This window comes from Dendrobates tinctorius, unplaced genomic scaffold (assembly GCF_039654945.1).
Source record: "Dendrobates tinctorius isolate UK_male_01 unplaced genomic scaffold, ASM3965494v1 ptg000120l, whole genome shotgun sequence".
NCBI lineage: Eukaryota > Metazoa > Chordata > Amphibia > Anura > Dendrobatidae > Dendrobates > Dendrobates tinctorius.
Genome location: NW_027361788.1, coordinates 21,708,119 through 21,734,245, shown reverse-complemented (window position 1 = coordinate 21,734,245; position 26,127 = coordinate 21,708,119). Strand labels below are relative to the sequence as shown.

Genomic DNA, 26,127 nt, shown 5'->3' with positions numbered 1-26,127 from the left:
TTAACTAATCTCATTCACGGCACAGTGGCTCATTGGTGTCCTTCCATGGCACCTATCATTTGCCCCAGATCTGTAACTAATCTCCTCCACGGCACAAATGCTGTTGGTGTCCTTCCATGGCACCCAGCATCTGCCCCAGCCCTGTAACTAATCTCCTCCACGGCACAATGGCTGTTGGTGTCCTTCCATGGCACCCAGCATCTGCCCCTGACCTGTAACTAATCTCCTCCATGGCACAAATGCTGTTGTGTCCTTCCATGGCACCCAGCATCTGCCCCAGCCCTGTAACTAATCTCCTCCACGGCACAATGGCTGTTGGTGTCCTTTCATGGCACCCAGCATCTGCCTCTGACCTGTAACTAATCTCCTCCACGGCACAAATGCTGTTGGTGTCCTTCCATGGCACCCAGCATCTGTCCCAGCCCTGTAACTAATCTCATCCACGGCACAATGGCTGTTGGTGTCCCTGCATGGCACCCGGTGTCTGCCCCAAACCTGTAACTAATCTCCACGGCACAAATGCTGTTGGTGTCCTTCCATGGCACCCAGCGTCTGCCCCAGACCTGTAACTAATCTCCTCCACGGAACAATGGCTGTTGGTGTCCCTCCATGGCACCCAGCGTCTGCCCCAGACCTGTAGCTAATCTCCTCCATGGCACAAATGCTGTTGGTGTCCTTCCATGGCACCCAGCATCTGCCCCAGACCTGTAACTAATCTCCTCCACGGCACAAATGCTGTTGGTGTCCTTCCATGGCACCCAGCATCTGCCCTAGACCTGTAACTAATCTCATCCACGGCACAATGGCTGTTGGTGTCCCTCTATGGCACCCAGCGTCTGCCCCAAACCTGTAACTAATCTCCACGGCACAAATGCTGTTGGTGTCCTTCCATGGTACCCAGCGTCTGCCCCAGACCTGTAACTAATCTCCTCCATGGCACAAATGGCGTTGGTGTCCTTCCATGGCACCCAGCGTCTGCCCCAGACCTGTAACTAATCTGCACGGCACAAATGCTGTTGCTGTCCTTCCATGGCACCCAGCGTCTGCCCTAGACCTGTAACTAATCTCCACGACACAATGGCAGTTGGTGTCCCTCCATGGCACCTAGCATCTGCCCCAGACCTTTAACTAATCTCGTCCACGGCACAAATGCTGTTGGTGTCCTTCCATGGCACCCAGCGTCTGTCCGAGCCCTGTAACTAATATCCTTCACAGCACAAATGCTGTTGGTGTCCTTCCATGGCACCCAGCGTCTGCCCCAGACCTGTAACTAATCTCCTCCATGGCACAAATGCTGTTGGTGTCCTTCCATGGCACCCAGCATCTGCCCCAGACCTGTAACTAATCTCATCCACGGCACAGTGGCTCATTGGTGTCCTTCCATGGCACCTAGCATTTGCCCCAGATCTGTAACTAATCTCCACGGCACAAATGCTGTTGGTGTCCTTCCATGGCACCCAGCGTCTGCCCTAGACCTGTAACTAATCTCCTCCACGGCACAATGGCTGTTGGTGTCTCTCCATGGCATCTAGCATCTGCCCCAGACCTTTAACTAATCTCATTCACGGCACAGTGGCTCATTGGTGTCCTTCCATGGCACCTAGCATTTGCCCCAGATCTGTAACTAATCTCCTCCACTGCACAATGGCTGTTGGTGTCCTTCCATGGCACCCAGCATCTGCCCCAGCCCTGTAACTAATCACCTCCACGGCACAAATGCTGTTGGTGTCCTTCCATGGCACCCAGCATCTGCCCCAGACCTGTAACTAATCTCATCCACGGCACAAATGCTGTTGGTGTCCTTCCATGGCACCCAGCATCTGCCCCAGCCCTGTAACTAATCTCATCCACGGCACAAATGCTGTTGGTGTCCCTCCATGGCACACAGCGTCTGCCCGAGCCCTGTAACTAATCTCCACGGCACTGTGGCTTGTTGGTGTCTCTCCATGGCACCCAGCGTCTGCCCCTGACCTGTAACTAATCTCCTCCACTGCACAAATGCTGTTGGTGTCCTTCCATGGCACCCAGCATCTGCACCAGCCCTGTAACTAATCTCCTCCACGGCACAAATGCTGTTGGTGTCCTTCTATGGCACCCAGCATCTGCCCCAGACCTGTAACTAATCTCATCCACGGCACAAATGCTGTTGGTGTCCTTCCATGGCACCCAGCATCTGCCCCAGACCTGTAACTAATCTCATCCACGGTACAAATGCTGGTGGTGTCCCTCCATGGCACACAGCGTCTGCCCGAGCCCTGTAACTAATCTCCACGGCACTGTGGCTTGTTGGTGTCTCTCCATGGCACCCAGCGTCTGCCCCTGACCTGTACCTAATCTCCTCCACGGCACAAATGCTGTTGGTGTCCTTCCATGGCACCCAGCATCTGCCCCAGACCTGTAACTAATCTTCTCCACGGCACAAATGCTGTTGGTGTCCTTCCATGGCACCCAGCATCTGCCCCAGACCTGTAACTAATCTTCTCCACGGCACAAATGCTGTTGGTGTCCTTCCATGGCACCCAGCATCTGCCCCAGCCCTGTAACTAATCTCCTCCATGGCACAATGGCTGTTGGTGTCCTTCCATGGCACCCAGCATCTGCCCCTGACCTGTAACTAATCTCCACGGCACAAATGCTGTTGGTGTCCTTCCATGGCACCCAGCATCTGCCCCAGCCCTGTAACTAATCTCATCCATGGCACAAATGCTGTTGGTGTCCCTCCATGGCACCTAACATCTGCCCCAGACCTGTAACTAATCTCCTCCACGGTACAAATGCTGTTGGTGTCCTTCCATGGCACCCAGCGTCTGCCCCAGACCTGTAACTAATCTCATCCACGGCACAAATGCTGTTGGTGTCCCTCCATGGCACCCAGCGTCTGCCCGAGCACTGTAACTAATCTCCACGGCACAAATGCTGTTGGTGTCCTTCCATGGCACCCAGCGTCTGCCCTAGACCTGTAACTAATCTCCTCCACGGCACAATGGCTGTTGGTGTCTCTCCATGGCACCTAGCATCTGCCCCAGACCTTTAACTAATCTCATCCACGGCACAGTGGCTCATTGGTGTCCTTCCATGGCACCTAGCATTTGCCCCAGACCTGTAACTAATCTCTTCCACGGCACAAATGCTGTTCGTGTCCCTCCATGGCACACAGCGTCTGCCCGAGCCCTGTAACTAATCTCCACGGCACTGTGGCTTGTTGGTGTCTCTCCATGGCACCCAGCGTCTGCCCCTGACCTGTAACTAATCTCCTCCACGGCACAAATGCTGTTGGTGTCCTTCCATGGCACCCAGCATCTGCCCCAGACCTGTGACTAATCTTCTCCACGGCACAAATGCTGTTGGTGTCCTTCCATGGCACCCAGCGTCTGCCCTAGACCTGTAACTAATCTCCTCCACGGCACAATGGCTGTTGGTGTCTCTCCATGGCACCTAGCATCTGCCCCAGTCCTTTAACTAATCTCATTCACGGCACAGTGGCTCATTGGTGTCCTTCCATGGCACCTATCATTTGCCCCAGATCTGTAACTAATCTCCTCCACGGCACAAATGCTGTTGGTGTCCTTCCATGGCACCCAGCATCTGCCCCAGCCCTGTAACTAATCTCCTCCACGGCACAATGGCTGTTGGTGTCCTTCCATGGCACCCAGCATCTGCCCCTGACCTGTAACTAATCTCCTCCATGGCACAAATGCTGTTGTGTCCTTCCATGGCACCCAGCATCTGCCCCAGCCCTGTAACTAATCTCCTCCACGGCACAATGGCTGTTGGTGTCCTTTCATGGCACCCAGCATCTGCCTCTGACCTGTAACTAATCTCCTCCACGGCACAAATGCTGTTGGTGTCCTTCCATGGCACCCAGCATCTGTCCCAGCCCTGTAACTAATCTCATCCACGGCACAAATGCTGTTGGTGTCCCTCCATGGCACCTAACATCTGCCCCAGACCTGTAACTAATCTCCTCCACGGTACAAATGCTGTTGGTGTCCTTCCATGGCACCCAGCGTCTGCCCCAGACCTGTAACTAATCTCATCCACGGCACAAATGCTGTTGGTGTCCCTCCATGGCACCCAGCATCTGTCCCAGCCCTGTAACTAATCTCATCCACGACACAAATGCTGTTGGTGTCCCTCCATGGCACCCAGCATCTGCCCCAGACCTGTAACTAATCTCCTCCACGGTACAAATGCTGTTGGTGTCCTTCCATGGCACCCAGCGTCTGCCCCAGACCTGTAACTAATCTCATCCACGGCACAAATGCTGTTGGTGTCCCTCCATGGCACCCAGCGTCTGCCCGAGCCCTGTAACTAATCTCCTCCACGGCACAAATGCTGTTGGTGTCCTTCCATGGCACCCAGCGTCTGCCCCAGACCTGTAACTAATCTCATCCACGGCACAAATGCTGTTGGTGTCCCTCCATGGCACCCAGCGTCTGCCCTAGACCTGTAACTAATCTCATCCACGGCACAAATGCTGTTGGTGTCCCTCCATGGCACCCAGCGTCTGCCCCAGACCTGTAACTAATCTCATCCACAGCACAAATGCTGTTGGTGTCCCTCCATGGCACCCAGCGTCTGCCCCAGACCTGTAACTAATCTCATCCACGGCACAAATGCTGTTGGTGTCCCTCTATGGCACCCAGCGTCTGCCCCAGACCTGTAACTAATCTCATCCACAGCACAAATGCTGTTGGTGTCCCTCCATGGCACCCAGCGTCTGCCCCAGCCCTGTAACTAATCTCATCCACAGCACAAATGCTGTTGGTGTCCCTCCATGGCACCCAGCGTCTGCCCTAGACCTGTAACTAATCTCCTCCACGGCACAATGGCTGTTGGTGTCTCTCCATGGCACCCAGCGTCTGCCCCAGACCTGTAACTAATCTTCTCCACGGCACAAATGCTGTTGGTGTCCCTCCATGGCACCCAGCGTCTGCCCTAGATCTGTAACTAATCTCCTCCACGGCACAATGGCTGTTGGTGTCCCTCCATGGCACCCAGCGTCTGCCCTAGATCTGTAACTAATCTTCTCCACGGCACAATGGCTGTTGGTGTCTCTCCATGGCACCCAGCATCTGCCCCAGACCTGTAACTAATCTCCACGGCACTGTGGCTTGTTGGTGTCTCTCCATGGCACCTAGCATCTGCCCCAGACCTGTAACTAATCTCCACGGCACTGTGGCTTGTTGGTGTCTCTCCATGGCACCTAGCATCTGCCCCAGACCTGTAACTAATCTCCACGGCACTGTGGCTTGTTGGTGTCTCTCCATGGCACGTCTGCCCGAGCCCTGTAACTAATCTCATCAACGGTACCTGAAAATCTTATTTGTGCAAGACATTGAGAATGGATCAGGGCAGGTGGGCTGTCAGAATACTGAGTAGCAGTATCCATCTTCATTCTCATTAATGTATAATGTGTGCAGGAGTCGGACCCTCCACACTTCAAGGTAACTGAACACCTATCACTATAGGGCTCAGTTGAACCACATGTGTCCGGCCCTTATGGCTGTAACTATTACCTGCTATCATTTGTCTATATTACTGCTGTCCCTAAGGCCGGTTTCTCAAACCCCGAATCACAGGCAGAGTACGGACCACCATGTCTTCGGGTTTCCTGACTCGAACACAACAGCCTTATAGACATAAATGAAGCTGTTGAGTTTGTTAGATTTATGGCCGGTCTGGGCATCGCGGGCCGTACTCACACCATGAATGTCAATTGCATGAAACCGGCTGCATGGAGATTATAAAATTGCTTTTATTTCATTCTATAAATGTTCCCATAATTCACTTTCACGTACATGTTTTGTGGGAACCGAAGGAGAAGTTTGTTTCCCCTTAGTTAAAACCTCATATTTATTAGGTCCAGTTTTTTTATGTGTAAATAACTAAATTACTACAAAAATATCTGTCAGGGTACATGCACACAGTCTTTTTGTGGAGGTTTCAGAGCTGAAACTCCCAAGTTTTTGAAGAGGATTTAGGGTGTGTGCACACGCTGTGGATTCTGCTGCGGTGTACAGTACCATAATATCCTATGGATATTAAAAACCGCAGTGCAGACAGTGCGGATTTTTCCGCGTGGTTTTGAAACCGCAGAATTGACATGTCAATTCTTTCTGCGGATTCTGCTGCGGTTTGCCATCTCCTCCATTGAGGAGATGAAAAACCGCAGGGCAAAACCGCAGAGCAATCCACAGGTAAAACCGCAGGTCTTTTTACCTGCGGATTTTACAAAATCCGCGCTGCCAAATCCGAACCCCAATCCGCAGCGTGTGCATCTAGCCTTAGAGAGTTTCTGCTCAAAAACCTTCTAAAAAAAAAAAAAAAAACCTCCTGTGTGCACATAACCTAAGAGTGGAAAAGTTGGGCCTGGGTTTTCACAGTGGCTTTTATGCTGACGTGTGAACATGCGCCTGCTTACAACTCTTACTATAAATAAGTTTATATTTCAACATCTTTTGAGGTTTCATGGGGAAAGCTGGTGAAATGATCTGTCTATAGGGGCAGGAAGCGGTGTCTGAACCTGTCGCACAGATGCCGGTCAAGCCTCAGGGAACGTCATCTTATCTGCCCTCCCTTCTAGCTCTGTAATGTAAAGTGCTGAAATATTCATGATTTATGCGTTATAGTGAATGATCACTGACATACGCCATGTATCACGGCTCTTCCACCTAATAGTCCTCGAGTCGTCCTCTTCTGTTACAAGCTGCACCCCATATCTTAAATCTTGCTGATACGTTAAATGTTTTGTGGCTCCCACTTTTTTCAAAATCCTGAATCTCAAAGCAATTAACATTGTGTATTTTGGCTATTTATTGCTCTTATTTTGTGCCATTTGCACCACTAGTATTCTACTTACATACACACACACATTGAGCTTTATATATATATATATATATATATATATATATATATAATGTCCGGGATTGGCATCCGCACCGTCGCAGCTACTGCCACAAAATTTGGCACAGTCACACGTCTGGACCCCGAGAGCGTCACAGGCTATGTTGTGAGGTGAAATTTTAACCCCGCGCATTCCAATTCACCAAACAATTTTGCCCCTATCTACATAATGGGGAAAAAGTGTATGTATTGGCATCTGCACCGTCGTAGCTACAGCCACAAAATTTTGCACAGTCACACGTCTGGACCCCGAGAGCGTCATAGGCTATGTTGTAAGGTGAAATTTTAACCCCGCGCATTCCAGTTCACCAAACAATTTTGCCCCTATGTACATAATGGGGAAAAAGTGAAAGGAAAAGTGTTGGAGGCAAATTGACAGCTGCCAGATGTGAACAAGGGGGACTGAAAGAATGAGAGCGATGGCGCCAAAGAGTATATACCGTACAGTTGCTAAGGTGGGGCCCTGACATGGGATACTCACCACACACGGGGATATGAGCACACACACAAAAAGCGCCACACACTACCACATGCTTCAACACACATACCACCCTCAACACACATTTGACCACACATACACCAACCTCGCCACATAAAAGTCGAAACACATCCCCAATGTGCCCACCTGCAGTGCTGTCCACTCTGACCTTCCCATTACCCCCACTCATCCCCAATGTGCCCACCTGCAGTGCTGTCCGCTCTTACCTCCCCATTATCCCCACTTATGCCCAATGTGCCCACCTGCACTGCTGTCCGCTCTGTCCTCATTAACCCCAGTCATTCCCAATGTGCCCACCTGCAGCGCCGACTGCTCTGACCTCCCCATTACCCCCCACTCATCCCCAATGTGTCCAACTGCACTGCTGTCTGCTCTGACCTCCCCATTACCCCCACTCATTCCCAATGTGCCCACCTGCGGCGCTGTCCGCTGTGACCTCCCCATTACCCCCCACTCATCCCCAATGTGTCCTATTGCTGTTCTGCCCGCTCTGACCTCCCGATTATCCCCAGTCATCCCCAATGTGTCCTATTGCTATTCTGCCCGCTCTGACCTCCCGATTATCCCCACTCATCCCCAATGTGCCTACCTGCAGCACCGGCCACTCTGACTTCCCCATTACCCTCACTCATCCTCAATGTGCCCACTGGTAGTGCTGTCCGCTCTGACCTCCCCATTACCCCCACTCATCCCCAATGTGCCCACCTGCAGTGCTATTCACTCTGGCCTCCCCATTACCCCCACTCATCCCCAATGTGACCACGTGCACTGCTGTCCGCTCTGACCTCCCCATTACCCCCACTCATTCCCAATGTGCCCACCTGCAATGCTATTCACTCTGGCCTCCCCATTACCCTCACTCATCCCCAATGTGCCCACTTGCACTGCTGTCCGCTCTGCCCTCCCCATTACCCCCACTCATCCCCAATGTGCCTACCTGCAGCGCCGGCCACTCTGACTTCCCCATTACCCCCACTCATCCCCAATGTGCCTACCTGCAGCGCCGGCCACTCTGACTTCCCCATTACCCTCACTCATCCTCAATGTGCCCACTGGTAGTGCTGTCCGCTCTGACCTTCCCATTACCCCCACTCATCCCCAATGTGCCCACCTGCAGTGCTGTCAGCTCTGACCTCCCCATTACCCCCACTCCTCCCCAATGTACCCACCTGTACTGCTGTCCGCTCTGACCTCCCCATTACCCCCACTCATCTCCAATGTGACCACCTGCAGTGCTGTCCGCTCTCATCTCCCCATTATCCCCACTCATCCCCAATGTGCCCACCTGCAGTGCTGTCAGCTCTGACCTCCCCATTACCCCCACTCCTCCCCAATGTACCCACCTGCACTGCAGTCAGCTCTGACCTCCCCAATACCCCCACTCATCCCCAATGTGCCCACCTGCAGTGCCGTCCACTCTGCCCTCCCCATTACACCCACTCATCCCCAATGTGCCTACCTGGAGCGCTGGCCACTCTGACTTCCCCATTACACCCACTCATCCCCAATGTGCCCACCTGCAGTTCTGCCTGCTATGACCTCCCCCTTAAACCCACTCCTCACCAGCTAGTCCACCTGCTGTGCCAACCCCTCTGGCAGCAGAGTTGGAAGATGGGTGTCAGAGTGGGTGGCACAGCATGGGGACTGGCCTGTGATGAGCGTGGAGCTCCATTTTATAGCGGGCTGTGGGCCCCCAGCTCTCCCAGTTATGACCCTATGATAAGCATCTGCCAGAAGCCTCTGTTGCCTCTTAGGTCACACTGTGTTAATACAGTCCGTTTAACGGAATGCGTTACACCGCGGCATAACACGATGTAGCGCAATCTGTGAACGCTGCCATTCACCCCCATTAGGAGCGCATCGCTAACACATGCCATAATCGGCATGCGTTAGTGATGTGCCGTCATTCTGTGACGGACCCTCGGACGCGGGTTGCAGCGTCAGGGGTCCGTCACTGCTAGCGCAGATGACGCTATGCATTGAACGGACTGCATTAAGGCTATGTGAACCTTTTGCACTTTCCATTTGTTCCGTTTACAAGAAATATGAACAGAAATCATGAATGCAACAGATCTGACGCACAAGCGATAGACTGGAAGGAGCGGGACCCCCACTGATTGTTATGGGGGCTGTTATTTGTCAGTTATTAGAACAGAAAAAAAAAGTTTGGCTTTGATGCTATTTTTCTTCCATTCTAAAAACAGACTCAAAACGGAGCCTAGACGGACCCCATAATAATCAGCGGGGTCCCTCAGCTTCCGCCACCATCAGTAATGCATTGGATCCACTTTGCACATGATTTCCTATAAACGGTGCGAAAGTGTGAACGGAGCCTACAGGGAAGATCGACGCTGTGGGCTCTGAGAATAATAGGGACCCAGGTACATGCACAATGTTTCGGCGCAGCCCTCCTATGAGCCTCAGGTGTTACTGCTCACTGCCGCCAGCAGAGGGCGCTCAGCAGACAGATCCTGGAGCAAGGCAATGTGTCTTGGTTTTGGTGGGAGGACTTGATCCTGCTGAGCTGCTGCCTGTTGTCTCTGGCAGACTTGTAGGGAACTTGTTTCAGAGGAGTTCTCGGGTGGAAGCTGCTGAATGTGCAGGGGGACCCCGGGAGCAGGTAAGGAGAGAGCCCTTTACTCTCTGCATCACCTCCTGACCCCAGGTGCTGCACCCACAGCCCTCTCTGCACTCACTTCCTCTGGCCTCTGTATACAGGTGGCGAGGCACTCCCCAATGTGCTGGCTACATGTCTGCCTATCAGTATTGGATGCCCCCTTCACCTGTACTGGCCCTTTAATTTTTGATAATCATTCATTATGCAGTGACAATGGGATCATTGTAGGGATCTGGTTATGTCCCCCCATCCGTGGGTTCCCATCTGCCTATACCGATAACTTCCACCGCCAATCAATCACTATGAATGGATGAATCGCTGTTTATAATGGTGGGACATATGGAGGTGATAAAGGGGTCCCCCATGTCTGTACTAGATGTGCCCCTCCTACCGGGTGGACTGCAGTTATATATATAGGGGGCCGTCCACACACGATGGTAAATCCACCATGGATCTGCAAGGGCAACATGCCAATTTTACAACGGATTTGTAGCAATAATCACTGCTACATTGAAATGGGAAAAAAAACCCTTTTATTGCTGTTTGTTAAAGGGGTTCTCCAATTCAGATTTTTTATTTTCACTCGGATCCAGTCTTTTGCTTCATTGATGACCGGTTGTGCTACTGTGATCAGTGTAATCAGGGTTGTGGATTAAAGGTGAAATAAATTACAATTTATTTTTTTTAAGAGGTTGGGAAACCCCTTTTAAAGAAAACAAATGTCGCTTGTTGACTTTTTAGTGTGTGTTTTTTTTATTCGGAGGGAGGCACCTCTGTAGCTGCACATTATTGCGACAACCAGGCGGTATCACGCACTGACTGGCGCAGAAATGTGAATGGGGCAACCACTCTAGTGATGACAGTTACTTACATAGTATGGCGCCACCTGGTGGTCATAGTGTATAGCAATGTGCACGTCCAGTTAATGAACTGAATGCTGGTGGACACACATGTTCTGTTCGCTGCCGAGCAGCCAATAGAAATAGCCATCTCAGGGCAGGACCAATAGCAAGTTGGGTATTTAGCAAAGCCGAGAACACAATGCACCTGTTCAATCGCTGCTCCATTCATTCACTGGGGGCTGCTGAGCGTTGTGCTCGGCCTCATAGAGAATGAATGGAGCGGCAGTCGACCATACCCACTAGGTGCCTTCTTAGGGATAACAAAAATTCCCGTTGTGTCCGTCCTAGCAGCCAGACCCCCACCGATCAGTAATAGAGATTGTGCCGGACAAGTTATTGTTGATGACCCACAATTCTGTCACAATTGATCGCTTTTTCACCCATCAACCTCTGCAGCAAAATTTTTAAAAAATTACAAATTATTTGCGGCTTTCCTAAGAAACTGTTGCTGCCTCTTTAATAAACCCACTACTCAGAGCTTAAGGCCCCCATATAAGTTAAATACAACTTTCCTCTCCTCCTTGAGAACATATGCACGCTCAGCCAAACTGAGCATGCATGTAGTTGGAAGGCATAGCTGTCAGACAAGAATTAGCTCCTTATGGGCACGTAATGACCAGTGATAACGTATTTGCCTGTTGACGTTGCCCAATAAGATGAGCAAAATGTTAAGTGCGGTCCTGGTTGGTCCCATTCGCTTTTCTCGGGACTAGCGTAGGATTTTTCTCTTCGCATTGGGGTCCATTTTGACTCCCGAATCTCCTAAATCCAGGACACTTGGAAGATATTATTTCAGCCTGTGACGACAACTAACATCTGTATGGGGCTTCTCGCACTAAGGACTTAAATCACATAGTAGCTGCCCAGCATGGAGTACGTGATCCCATCATATTGCGCCCATTGGCCTAGGTCAGGTGTGTTCAGTGCTAAGCGTTAGTCGATGGAACCATTTTTGCTGAGAAGTAAGTCACAGTCTTCTTCCAGTCACTTCTCCTCATGCTGGGATTTGTAGTTGTTCTCCAGGATGTGGCTTGCTGCGGTCTGTACAAACAGGCAGGATACAGATACAGGATATACCGTTCTGGTTCCTGCCATGGCGCTGATAGAAACGTGGACATCTATCCGGACCCCCTGTGCTTCTTTTCCTGCTCCGTTTCATCCCATCTACTCTCAAGACACAAGAAAATGGACAAGACTCACAACAGGAACTGAGACATCGGGGAAGAGTGAAGATCGAGGTCCATCCAAACGCTGCTCATCGAAAGAATGTTGGCCATAGTGGGCAAATATGATATAGACTGGTTGGATGTCCGCTCCCCTGAAGAGTGACGCTTATCCCGTGTCCATCATACTAACGCATCTGCGGCACATCCACAGCTGACAGTCGGAGTGTCGGCCTCCTATTTGTGCTGCGGATGCTCTTATAAGTAGAAATGATGACAATCTCTTAAAGATGAATGTCACAGTCGCCCCTTCTTGTTCAGTGTCTGCTCTCATTTTTGTCCTCCACCCCACCCACCCAGGGCAATGTCTGACACTCGCTCCCTGCTGTTTACCCAACTGCACAGGATCACAGGCCACATCATAAAGTTACTTATCAACAGAACAAAGGAGGAGGAAGGTATTGGAGCCGCAGAGCTGAAGCAGGGGGGCGACCATCTTATAACCTGAGTGTTACAGAAAAAACGTTCCCAGGGAGGGGGAAGAAAATATGGAGGGAAGGTGCTTGAGCCCCTTTTGTATCAGGAGTGGTCCACAGCAATTATTCTACAGATGTTCCATAAACATTCCCATTTAGATGGGCCGGGCATGTGGGTTTATTGAGGGATTGATGGCTGCCAGACGCCTTGGTGATGCTTATGTCCTAAGGAAATAATTAATAGGCCTCAGCCCCACAGTAACCTCTTAACAACTGACAGAGGACTGAATGGAGGGGTGGATTGTTTTACCACACAGGTCTACTTTCCCAAAATGTCCCCGACAAGAGGATGAGTAGACCGGTAAAGAAGGTCCCTGTGACTTCCCCTGAGATGTGGCCCTGTGGGGTTCGCCGAGAAGCAGGGGCCCAGTGGAAGCCACCAAGGTATCTTGTAGTTTTACGGGTACTCTGGAGATATACTGCTCATAATTTAAGGAGATTAACCATGGACAAGACATATCGCTCAAAAATGTGCATCATCTTCCCTGTAGTAATCTCTGTAACTCGGATTTTAACTTAATCCTTTGTAGATAAGGAGTCACAGATGTTTCCCAGCTGCTTCTCTCCTACACGTCCATTACTAGCTGTATGTGCAGGTTGGTGGCATTGGAGAAGATGGTGGTTGTCCTGGGGAAATAGCTCATACACGGTGGATGTTACTCCTCCGGGCCGATCGCTGTCCTGGTAGATAATCGGCTCTATTCACCTCCATTTGTCATAAATGCAGACTATTCACTGTAATGGTGGACGCTGCCACCTGCTCATTGTTGTTCCCTGTGAAGATGAGACCTGTCAGAGCAGAATTGATGGCGACCATATGAAAGCCTTTTATGTCCATGCAAATAAGAAGCAGCAAATCCCACAGCCATCGGGGCGACTATATACGTCATATATACAGTATGTCTCACTTTGTCTTCTCAAATCCCTGCCATTATCTGCTCATTGCCGGACTTATAGCCTATAAACCACTTCCTATAATTTGGCTGCTCAGTTTGTACCTTGTGTTTTGGGGACTTGTCCCCAGAGCTGTTCTAATGAACCCCTTGATCCCATGTTGATTATTGATATAATTTAACTTCTTTTTTTTTTGTCCGCTCCAGACTTATGCGGCCAGGACATTGGAGCGATGTTCATCCTGAGCTCCTTGGTTCATTACTAGAATGCGAAACCTACAGTGTAAAGTGACACCTGCACAGGTAGAGTGGTGAAAGATTGTTCTGAAATAGCTGTTTGGCCATCAGGTATCTCTCCCGACTCCCCCATACACGAGTGCTCAGCTCGGATGAGCGTTCATGTCTTTTCAGAAGCAGATCTGGCGTTGAAATATGGACCTCCTGATCCTTCTCTGCCCCCCAACATCATATGTCGGGGGGCTCCCATACATGTGAAATGATGTATGTCATGATGACCTCAGTAGACATGGCTGACTTTCATCTAATCTCTATAGGGTTCTTTTCTCTATTGTGAACTGGCTGATAACAGTGAACAATAGATTGCATTTAGTTGATGAATGTAATTGCAAAACATGTTATGTCTTCATCTGGGATTGAAATAGTCAGACAATAAACTGCAGGGATCAAAGAGCGATTCCTGAGTCTCAGATCCTTTATAGTAGTTCCTTGGTCTGAACCATGTCTTAAAGGGAAGGAAATGTGTATTGTCGTGTTCGTACGCAGCATGCAGCCACCATGTGTTGTCTAGCACAGGGGCCGGCGTCTGTCATGTAGAAACCATTTCAACACAATATAAGTGCCTGATGTCCTTGAAAGCATCATTACTTCTCATATAGTTTTATTTTCAGTCCATTGACTTGAATGGGGCTGACCTGGAGTACCAGATGTCACCATCTACCAATGGTGGCGCTGTTTCTGGAAAATTGAGCAATTTGTGTATACAGTCACTAAGATGGGATCAACAGGCTGGATTTAGATTGCTGGATTTCATAATGTGCAATGCCCTATGGGAAAGAAGTATGCTAATTAGCTCTTCTCCAGCAGTAAGTGAGCGCTCTCATCCCAGGCTGCCATCACCAGCTGGTCTTTGCAGGTTTACCAGTAGATAAGAGTACTGGTTGTCTTGATGAGATGACTTTGACACTTATCTGGCACTTTTTTTTAGCACTTTACTCGCCCTACCTGGGTCCATTGCTGAGTTTCCAATGTCTGTTAGCAATGTCACATCGACAGCGCTGCAGCCAATCAGTGAGCTTAGTGGCACATACCGTTATCTCGTGCAGAGCCGCTGCACTCAGTCATTGGATGTAGCGTGGTAAACGTGACCTCAGCGCTGCAGACAATAGGCAGCGTCTGAGACTCTGCGCTGGACCCAGGGAGGGTGAGTGAAGCGGGGTTATACAGTCACAGGATAGGGTTTTTTTCCTGAAATTGGAAAACCCCTTTAAGTAATTCTCCATACACCAGCTGGGTTTCTTCACCAAAAAACAGTATCCCGTTCTTGCCAATTTTTTTTAGCTGCCATTACAACTGTCTGACAGCGACTTACTCCCCTTTTCCCATACAGAACACATGCACGCTCACCCGAGATGAGCGTGCATGTGGATGGGAATGTCAGAAGGAATAGCTTTTGAATGAATGGGCACTCAGCCATCGGCCAGCTAATATTTATGGCCATCCTTATACAATACCTGACTGATGTCACAGTCAGCCATGCACAGTGCAAGGTACCATCACACACCTTCCCACTGAGTCAACTGATGTTTAGTCATCTGTTCCTAAAAATCTTAAGGGTTGGAATGATTAACAATGACTTTACTTCTATGACATAGGTTGTTTGGAGGGGCACCGGGACCCTTCAAGCCATACATCAACTGTTCTCAGCTGAGTGAGGCGGTGAGTCCCGGCGATCATACGATTCAGGGATGATTACGAGACCATCCCTGCACTTTGTGGTCCTCCGTGGAGTTGATTGCTCTGTTTCCCCTCCCCCACACCTGCAGAACGTGTCTGTCTGGTAACATGGCTGCTCACCTCTTTCGAGAGCGCATACACCTGACTCTCCTGTGGTTTCCTCCAGTATAACTCCACTTCTCCCAGTCTGTCGTCACCAGGGAATAAATGGGAAGCAAACAACAGCGGATGGCCGCTCTATTGTCGCCTGTCTTAACGACTCCTATTATATTTTATGGTCTTTAACTTGTGACTTTTTGTTAACTTACAACGCCCAGAAGTCAGACTGCCACGGCATTCTGAGACTTGTAGTTACACAATGAACTGGAGATCACAGCTCTACGCTAAAATATATTTAATATATATACTTCTTTGCCCATAAGGGTTGTCATGGGTCCTTAATGGCATATAATTCCTTTTACCAATTGCTTTGTATAGAGACCTTCCAAGGGAGAGAGAGACCAGGCAGATCAATTTCAATATGTCTGATCCTTTTGTACCTGCGAGAGATATGCTCCCCATGAGAGGAAATTGGACGGCCATTTTTAATCCTTTAAATTCTATTTAACTGCACGTTGGGAGTTGTAGTTTCGGATCTGCTTTAGAGCCGCAGGTCGGAGATTACAGCTCCTACATTAATATAATTATGAGTCTCGTAGATGCTACATTTCTAAATGTGATGTTCACCTTGGCGTTACTGTGCCCTTAGGGTTCGTTATAGGCGGGTGGCCTGGAAATTGTAGGGGTTGTCAAAGGGCCTGGAAAGTGATGGGATCGCATAGGCAGGTGGCCTAGAAATTGAAGGGGTTGTTATAGGTCCTGGAATTTGAAGTGGTCGTTATAGTCGGGTGGCCTGGAATATGTAGGGGTTGTTGTAGGTGGGTGGCCTGGAAATGGAAGGGAATGTCATAGGCGGGTGACCTGCAAATGGAAGGGAATGCCATAGGCGGGTGACCTGCAAATGGAAGGGAATGTCATAGGCGGGTGACCTGGAAATGGAAGGGAATGTCATAGGCGGGTGACCTGGAAATGGAAGGGAATGTCATAGGCGGGTGACCTGGAAATGGAAGGGAATGTCATAGGCGGGTGACCTGGAAATGGAAGGGAATGTCATAGGCGGGTGACCTGCAAATGGAAGGGAATGCCATAGGCGGGTGACCTGCAAATGGAAGGGAATGCCATAGGCGGGTGACCTGCAAATGGAAGGGAATGCCATAGGCGGGTGACCTGGAAATGGAAGGGAATGTCATAGGCGGGTGACCTGCAAATGGAAGGGAATGCCATAGGCGGGTGACCTGCAAATGGAAGGGAATGTCATAGGCGGGTGACCTGCAAATGGAAGGGAATGTCATAGGCGGGTGACCTGCAAATGGAAGGGAATGTCATAGGCGGGTGACCTGCAAATGGAAGGGAATGTCATAGGCGGGTGACCTGCAAATGGAAGGGAATGTCATAGGCGGGTGACCTGCAAATGGAAGGGAATGTCATAGGCGGGTGACCTGCAAATGGAAGGGAATGTCATAGGCGGGTGACCTGCAAATGGAAGGGAATGTCATAGGCGGGTGACCTGCAAATGGAAGGGAATGTCATAGGCGGGTGACCTGCAAATGGAAGGGAATGTCATAGGCGGGTGACCTGCAAATGGAAGGGAATGTCATAGGCGGGTGACCTGCAAATGGAAGGGAATGTCATAGGCGGGTGACCTGCAAATGGAAGGGAATGTCATAGGCGGGTGACCTGCAAATGGAAGGGAATGTCATAGGCGGGTGACCTGCAAATGGAAGGGAATGTCATAGGCGGGTGACCTGCAAATGGAAGGGAATGTCATAGGCGGGTGACCTGCAAATGGAAGGGAATGCCATAGGCGGGTGACCTGCAAATGGAAGGGAATGCCATAGGCGGGTGACCTGCAAATGGAAGGGAATGCCATAGGCGGGTGACCTGCAAATGGAAGGGAATGCCATAGGCGGGTGACCTGCAAATGGAAGGGAATGCCATAGGCGGGTGACCTGCAAATGGAAGGGAATGCCATAGGCGGGTGACCTGCAAATGGAAGGGAATGCCATAGGCGGGTGACCTGCAAATGGAAGGGAATGCCATAGGCGGGTGACCTGCAAATGGAAGGGAATGCCATAGGCGGGTGACCTGCAAATGGAAGGGAATGCCATAGGCGGGTGACATGCAAATGGAAGGGAATGCCATAGGCGGGTGACCTGCAAATGGAAGGGAATGCCATAGGCGGGTGACCTGCAAATGGAAGGGAATGCCATAGGCGGGTGACCTGCAAATGGAAGGGAATGCCATAGGCGGGTGACCTGCAAATGGAAGGGAATGCCATAGGCGGGTGACCTGCAAATGGAAGGGAATGCCATAGGCGGGTGACCTGCAAATGGAAGGGAATGCCATAGGCGGGTGACCTGCAAATGGAAGGGAATGCCATAGGCGGGTCACCTGCAAATGGAAGGGAATGCCATAGGCGGGTCACCTGCAAATGGAAGGGAATGCCATAGGCGGGTGACCTGCAAATGGAAGGGAATGCCATAGGCGGGTGACCTGCAAATGGAAGGGAATGCCATAGGCGGGTGACCTGCAAATGGAAGGGAATGCCATAGGCGGGTGACCTGCAAATGGAAGGGAATGCCATAGGCGGGTGACCTGCAAATGGAAGGGAATGCCATAGGCGGGTGACCTGCAAATGGAAGGGAATGCCATAGGCGGGTGACCTGCAAATGGAAGGGAATGCCATAGGCGGGTGACCTGCAAATGGAAGGGAATGCCATAGGCGGGTGACCTGCAAATGGAAGGGAATGCCATAGGCGGGTGACCTGCAAATGGAAGGGAATGCCATAGGCGGGTGACCTGCAAATGGAAGGGAATGCCATAGGCGGGTGACCTGCAAATGGAAGGGAATGCCATAGGCGGGTGACCTGCAAATGGAAGGGAATGCCATAGGCGGGTGACCTGCAAATGGAAGGGAATGCCATAGGCGGGTGACCTGCAAATGGAAGGGAATGCCATAGGCGGGTGACCTGCAAATGGAAGGGAATGCCATAGGCGGGTGACCTGCAAATGGAAGGGAATGCCATAGGCGGGTGACCTGCAAATGGAAGGGAATGCCATAGGCGGGTGACCTGCAAATGGAAGGGAATGCCATAGGCGGGTGACCTGCAAATGGAAGGGAATGCCATAGGCGGGTGACCTGCAAATGGAAGGGAATGCCATAGGCGGGTGACCTGCAAATGGAAGGGAATGCCATAGGCGGGTGACCTGCAAATGGAAGGGAATGCCATAGGCGGGTGACCTGCAAATGGAAGGGAATGCCATAGGCGGGTGACCTGCAAATGGAAGGGAATGCCATAGGCGGGTGACCTGCAAATGGAAGGGAATGCCATAGGCGGGTGACCTGCAAATGGAAGGGAATGCCATAGGCGGGTGACCTGCAAATGGAAGGGAATGCCATAGGCGGGTGACCTGCAAATGGAAGGGAATGCCATAGGCGGGTGACCTGCAAATGGAAGGGAATGCCATAGGCGGGTGACCTGCAAATGGAAGGGAATGCCATAGGCGGGTGACCTGCAAATGGAAGGGAATGCCATAGGCGGGTGACCTGCAAATGGAAGGGAATGCCATAGGCGGGTGACCTGCAAATGGAAGGGAATGCCATAGGCGGGTGACCTGCAAATGGAAGGGAATGCCATAGGCGGGTGACCTGCAAATGGAAGGGAATGCCATAGGCGGGTGACCTGCAAATGGAAGGGAATGTCATAGGCGGGTGACCTGCAAATGGAAGGGAATGTCATAGGCGGGTGACCTGCAAATGGAAGGGAATGTCATAGGCGGGTGACCTGCAAATGGAAGGGAATGTCATAGGCGGGTGACCTGCAAATGGAAGGGAATGTCATAGGCGGGTGACCTGCAAATGGAAGGGAATGTCATAGGCGGGTGACCTGCAAATGGGAGGGAATGTCATAGGCGGGTGACCTGCAAATGGGAGGGAATGTCATAGGCGGGTGACCTGCAAATGGGAGGGAATGTCATAGGCGGGTGACCTGCAAATGGGAGGGAATGTCATAGGCGGGTGACCTGCAAATGGGAGGGAATGTCATAGGCGGGTGACCTGCAAATGGGAGGGAATGTCATAGGCGGGTGACCTGCAAATGGGAGGGAATGTCATAGGCGGGTGACCTGCAAATGGGAGGGAATGTCATAGGCGGGTGACCTGCAAATGGGAGGGAATGTCATAGGCGGGTGACCTGCAAATGGGAGGGAATGTCATAGGCGGGTGACCTGCAAATGGGAGGGAATGTCATAGGCGGGTGACCTGCAAATGGGAGGGAATGTCATAGGCGGGTGACCTGCAAATGGGAGGGAATGTCATAGGCGGGTGACCTGCAAATGGGAGGGAATGTCATAGGCGGGTGACCTGCAAATGGGAGGGAATGTCATAGGCGGGTGACCTGCAAATGGGAGGGAATGTCATAGGCGGGTGACCTGCAAATGGGAGGGAATGTCATAGGCGGGTGACCTGCAAATGGGAGGGAATGTCATAGGCGGGTGACCTGCAAATGGGAGGGAATGTCATAGGCCATGTGCAGACGATGCAGATATCCAGTGGATCCGCAGCGGATTTTACCGCGCAGAAACGCTGCATATCCGCATTGTGATGTACAGTAGCATGTTAATCAATAGAAAAAAAAAACGCTGTGCAGACGCTGCGGATTTTTCCGCGCGGTTCTTGTGGTTCACAATATGCAGCATGTCACTTCTTTTGTGCGGTTTTCCACCTGCTTCATTCTCCAAATCCACAGGGGAAAATCCGCAGGGGAAAACCGCACAAAAACTGCAAGAAAACAGGAAGAAATCCGCAGGAAAAATGCAGGTCTTTTGACCTGCCGATTTCTTCAATTCTGCGCGGAAAAATCCGCAGGGCAAAAAAGTCCGTCTGCACTCAGCCATAGATGGGTGGCCTGGAAATGGAATGGGTTGTTGTAGGCAGGTGGCCTGGAAACTGAAGGGGTTTCATTTGCTGAGCGGCTTTTCCAGTTCAGAGGAGATTTACATTTGTTTCTGAATAAATAGTAACATTAACATTTTACTTTTCTCATCTCTTACACAACAAAACTTTTCCATCTTGGCCTGAAGATTTTTTTTTTTTTTGAGGTCTTGTCATCTGCTTTTGTTTTTTGTTTTTTTTTCTCCAGTGCAGGCCGTAGCAACCAATCAGATTCCAGCTTCTAACCCCACTGAGCTTTACTTGAAAATGAGAGATGTAATCTGATTGGATCCTATGGCCAAGACACACCTAGAGCAGTTGTCATGGCTCAATATGTCTGCACTATAGACTTTACCTCAGAGATGCCCTGACTGTCCTATAACACGTCGCCAGCACAAGTGTTTACTGTACTTTAATTTATTTAAAGGCAACAGGGGAATAAATAAGTGGAGTACACAACTCCTTTAAGTGAAAATAATAATGGCCGCGCCTTATGGGATTCTTATTTCTTTTCATATATTTTCCATATCATATTTTAATAATGGTCATTTTTTCTCTGTGTCCATGCCTAGATAGCTAGTACACGGATAAATCTCCCATCCCCCCAACAGCGACTGCGAGGGGACATAAGTGCATGACCTGAATACTCATGGTGTCTCTGTATCGGATTCAGTCACTTCCTGGGCTTTGATTTGCATTGATGGCTCATGAATTTGCATTGTGATGTGATAGACGGGCTCAGTGTGCGCGGCCTGGAGCGATGGCACCTAGTCTGGGCCAAGTGCAAAGCTTGGCCCAGACTAGGTGCCAAGAGACCACTGCAAAATTTTCAGTTTGATATTTCTCTTTATAGGTATATTTTTGTGTAAAATGTAAATTGCTCTTTTATTCTATAAACTACTGACAACATGTCTTCGAATTTCCAAGCACTAAATTTTGTATTTATTTTCAGAAAATAAGAAATGGTCAAAAGAACAAAAAATGCAGTGCTTGCAGACCTCAAATAATGCAAAGAAAACAAGTTCATAATCATTTAGAAACAACAATACTAATGTTTTAACTCAGGAAGAGTTCAGAAATCAGTATTTTGTGGAATAACCATGATTTCTAACCACAGCTTTCATGTGTCTTGGCATGCTTTCCACCAGTCTTTCACACTGCTTTTGGGTGACCTTATTCCACTCCTGGTACACAAATGTAAGCAGTTCTTTGTTTGATGGCTTGTGACTATCCATCTTCCTCTTGATTACATTCCAGAGGTTTTCAATGGGGTTCAGGTCAGGAGGATTAGGCTGCCCATGACAGGGATTTGATGTGGTGGTCCTTCATTCACACATTGATTGACCTAGTTGTGTGGCATGGCGCATTGTCCTGCTGGAAAAACCATTCCTCAGAGTTGGGGAACATTGCCTGAGCAGAAGGAATCAATTGTTTCTCCAGGATAACCTTGTATGCGGCTTGATTCATACGTCCTTCGCAAAGATTAACCTGCCCAATTCCAGCCTTGCTGAAGCACCCCCGGATCATCATTGATCTTCCACCAAATTTCACAGTGGGTGCAAGACACTGTGGCTTGTACACCTCTCCAGGTCTCCGTCTAAACATTAGACGACCAGGTGTTGGGCAAAGCTGAAAATTAGACCCATCACAGAAGAATAACTTACTCCAGTCCTCTATGGTCCAATCCTTATGGTCTTTGGCAAACTTCAGCCTGGCTCTCCTTTGCTTCTCTTTGATGAAAGACTTTTTTCTAGCTTTACTTGACTTGATCCCTGCCTCTAGGAGCCTGTTACAAATTGTTCTTGCCATGCACTTCATCCCAGCTGCCATTTGCCATTTTTTTTGTAGGTCACTTGATGTCATCCTGCAGTTGCTGAGTGACATTCGAAAAAGATGACGGTCATCCCGGTCAGTGGAGAGTCGTTTTCGCCCTCTGCCGGTCTGTAGCTTTGTTGTCCCCAATGTCTGCTGCTTGAACTTGTTGTAATGGACTGCAGTCTTAGAAATTTTAAGGATGGAGGCAACATTATGCTCACTGTATCCCTCTGATAGTAAAGCCAGAATTGAACCCTTCTTTTCCTCACTCAAGACTTTTCTTTTCAACTCCTTTGGCATGGTTAAAAGTTATTTTTTCATTCCTACTACTTTTGGGATATTACTAGCACGTGTTTTGCCATCCAGCTTGTCCTATTGCAAGAGGATTGTGAACACCACAGCAGGGTTTTTTATCCTTTCCTCCGTTAAATAAGATTTGGTTCAGGTGATCACCTAATCAGAAGCACATTAAATAGAATGAGGTGCACTCTGGTTGGAATTCAACTGACACTGGAATGGAATGGCTGTCAGACATGTAGAGAAGCTGATTTTTATACAACTGTGCAGTGGTCTCTTAATTTTTGCAAGAGCTGTATATTTATATTCTGCACCTCCGATGTCTCCAAACTTTGCACTTCACTCAATATACATATATTATACTGTGATCATGTATAGAATATATATATTTATATATCCACACTGTAATATATATTTTATGCGCCTCTGACGTCTCCAAACTTTGCACTGCTCTCAGTATAAATCTATTATACTGCGGACATATGTTGCACATGTTGATTTCAGTGGAAATGTGTCTGACATGTGTGACGGAAAACATGGCCAATCCTTTATTTTCAAGGGCACTATATGACGGTGCTATACACATATAGGTTTCTCAGGCCCAGCAATGGGAGAGCCGGTTTATCCTTGGCTGGGCTTTGAGCTGGCGATTACAAGGATTAGCCCACAAATCCCTATCTCTAATGGGACTGTTTGCTTTACACAATCATTCCATGCAGATGGGACCCCCGCCCCAACCAGACAGATTCCTCCTGTGCTCTGGAGTGTCAGGAATCCCCAGAGCCGCCCTACCTTCCTCCCCCTCTCATGTCTGCCACAGGTAAAAGACAAAACAGTAGCTCAGACAAGAAGATGTCCTCCCTGGGGCCACTGCAAAATCCTGTTGATTGAGGCCTTCCTGAGTGCGGTGACCCCGAGAGGTTAAATCTGAGCGACTTGTGTTCAGATGGATGGTAAAGGGGGCTACATGTTGCATGAGATGGAAAGGGTCTTATCCAGGATCAGAAAAGAGTCAGATTTTTTTATTCAACACAGAAATAGCGCCACTTTTGTATATAGGCTATGTCTGGTATTGCTGCTCCAGTAGCTAGGGCTGAGCTGCAATACTTAACATAACCTATAAACATAAGTGGCGCTATTTCTTAAGAAAAAACAGAAACAGACTCTTGCTTATTGTCTTTGGGACTGTTGGAGAGAGTACTTGTCTGTGTCCCCGGCAGTCCCATAGACGAGCAAATGAGCGCGTGCTCAGCCATCTCTCTATTTAGATTGCATTTCAGAGCTCCATTTTCGGAGGGTTTGTGGGACCCCCAACTTTGGACAGATGAAAACTTTTAATGATGGGAATAACCCTTTTAAAGGGGCTGTCAAACTTTAGAGACAATTATGTTTTATTTACTACAATTTATATAATTTAGGTTTTTAAAAAAAAATTCCAATTAGGTTTCTTTTACAAATGTTTCCCGGTTTGCTTTTCCAATCTTTTTGTTTCCATACACATTCAACCTTAATGTGATCAGTGGTCATAAATCAGCTGAGAGGAGCGCAGAAAACATAGATAAACTCTCCTATCATTCAGTCTGAATGAGCTCGCTGACGGATTCTCAGTTAACTCATTCTGCAGCCAGCACCACACGCATGCTAAAGAAGGCAAACGGTCCAAAATTTTTAATGAAGTTCAAACACAAAAATTATTTTTATTTAAAAATACATGTATTTACATAACAAAAAAAATTGTTCCTAATAGTGGGCAACTTCTGCTCCGTCCCAGTGTTATGACGCCTCATGGGTGACGGCGAGGAGTTGGTGGCAGGAGTCTGACCTCATCGATTATAGTAGCGATATACTATAGGACCAGGAGGTGAGGACGCCCCTGTAAGATGAGAGAAGTGGAATAACCATTAACCTCTACACATCATTCTGGTTTTCTCTTGCCCGTCCGCTATATCCGCTGCCTGTCGGGGAACGCTGTCACTTTGTAGAGGGCAGTCATTATTCCCATGTCCCAATTATTTTCATGGTTTGCAGAGAAATCCTTTTAGTTCCACAGAGACCTTATCAGAGCCCCCTGGACAAAGAGGGTCTTTCAGAGCTTGTACTGGCATCAAGCTCCAAGGCATGAGGGTGGGTGGGGGAGGTCAGTGTCTCTGCCAGGCCTGAAAACGGCTTCTGTGTGGGAAAGACGGGCCCTCGCCTCCCCTGCCCATCAATCACTGGTGCCCGTGCATAATGCAAAACAGGGCGGCTTCTACATAATATGGGGTCCCCTACGTCACAACAAATCCACGCCGGGCCCCCGTTCCCCATACATGTGGCCTATCCCTTGTGTGTCACCCCCTCTTTACTGAATCAGGGCATCTTGGCATACAAGTGGGTTCAAAGCGTATTATGGCTGTCAGTCTGGTCTCCCATTATCTGACCCATCTCTCCGACTCGTGGTTAAAACTAGCAGTGAAGTCAGTGATGGATAGTAAATGGGGATGTGAATTCTGCTAGCTAATGACCTTTTAATTTTGGAAATTCAAATTTTAAAGGGGTTTCCAGAACTAGAAAAAAAATGTCATTCTGAAAAAATTCCTAAATACTTTTTAATTAGCAAAGCCTATTCATTTCATACAGAGAAGTAATCACAGCAGTACAATGAAATGGTCGCCATCTTGTTACATTGCCAGAACCCAGTCCTAGATTAGTAGCAGCGGTCCCTAATGTACAGGCTCAATGGCTTTCTAGTACAGATTTCTAGCAATGGACAGGATGGCGACTATACTAGATCAATAGCCTAAATAACAAGTGTGACACGATCATCCTGAGCGATCCTGAGATCAGGGCCGGTGGACCATACCAACTGACACAGACAATAGAGGAAAGGCAGTACAATAAGGCGGGCCATACCAACTGACACAGACAATAGAGGAAAGGCAGTACAATAAGGCGGGCCATACCAACTGACACAGACAATAGAGGAAAGGCAGTACAATAAGGCGGGCCATACCAACTGACACAGACAATAGAGGAAAGGCAGTACAATAAGGCGGGCCATACCAACTGACACAGACAATAGAGGAAAGGCAGTACAATAAGGCAGGCCATACCAACTGACATAGACAATAGAGGAAAAGCAGTGCAATAAGGTGGACCATACCAAAGGACATAGACAATAGAGGAAAGGCAGTGCAATAAGGTGGACCATACCAACTGACACAGACAATAGAGGAAAGGCAGTACAATGAGGTGGGCCATACCAACTGACACAGACAATAGAGAAAAGGCAGTGCAATAAGGCGGGCCGTACCAACTAACACAAACAATAGCGGAAAGGCAGTACAATAAAGCGGGCCATACCAACTGACATAGACAATAGAGGAAATGCAGCACAATAAGGTGGGCCATACCAACTGATGCAGACAAATTAGTGTAGCTATTCTAAAAAGACAAGTGCTCAGTGCAGGTAATATATTATGACTTAGGTCTAGAATCAAAATTCATACCCATA

General features: G+C 49.1%; 1 protein-coding gene across 2 annotated transcripts in view; it reads left to right on the top strand.

Annotated features, from left to right (window-relative positions):
• The first annotated feature begins 9,789 nt into the window (after positions 1 to 9,789).
• The window catches only part of PLXNB3 (plexin B3), a 61,740-nt gene continuing 45,402 nt past the window's right edge, over positions 9,790 to 26,127 (top strand). The window contains exons 1-2 of one of the 2 annotated variants that reach the window (XM_073590894.1): positions 9,903 to 10,025; positions 13,724 to 13,819. In XM_073590894.1, the coding sequence (XP_073446995.1) occupies positions 13,784 to 13,819 (36 nt within the window). In that variant the 5' untranslated portion in view covers positions 9,903 to 10,025; positions 13,724 to 13,783. Of the gene's footprint in view, positions 10,026 to 13,723; positions 13,820 to 26,127 lie in introns of both variants that reach the window. The other variant, XM_073590893.1, reaches the window with a different exon arrangement.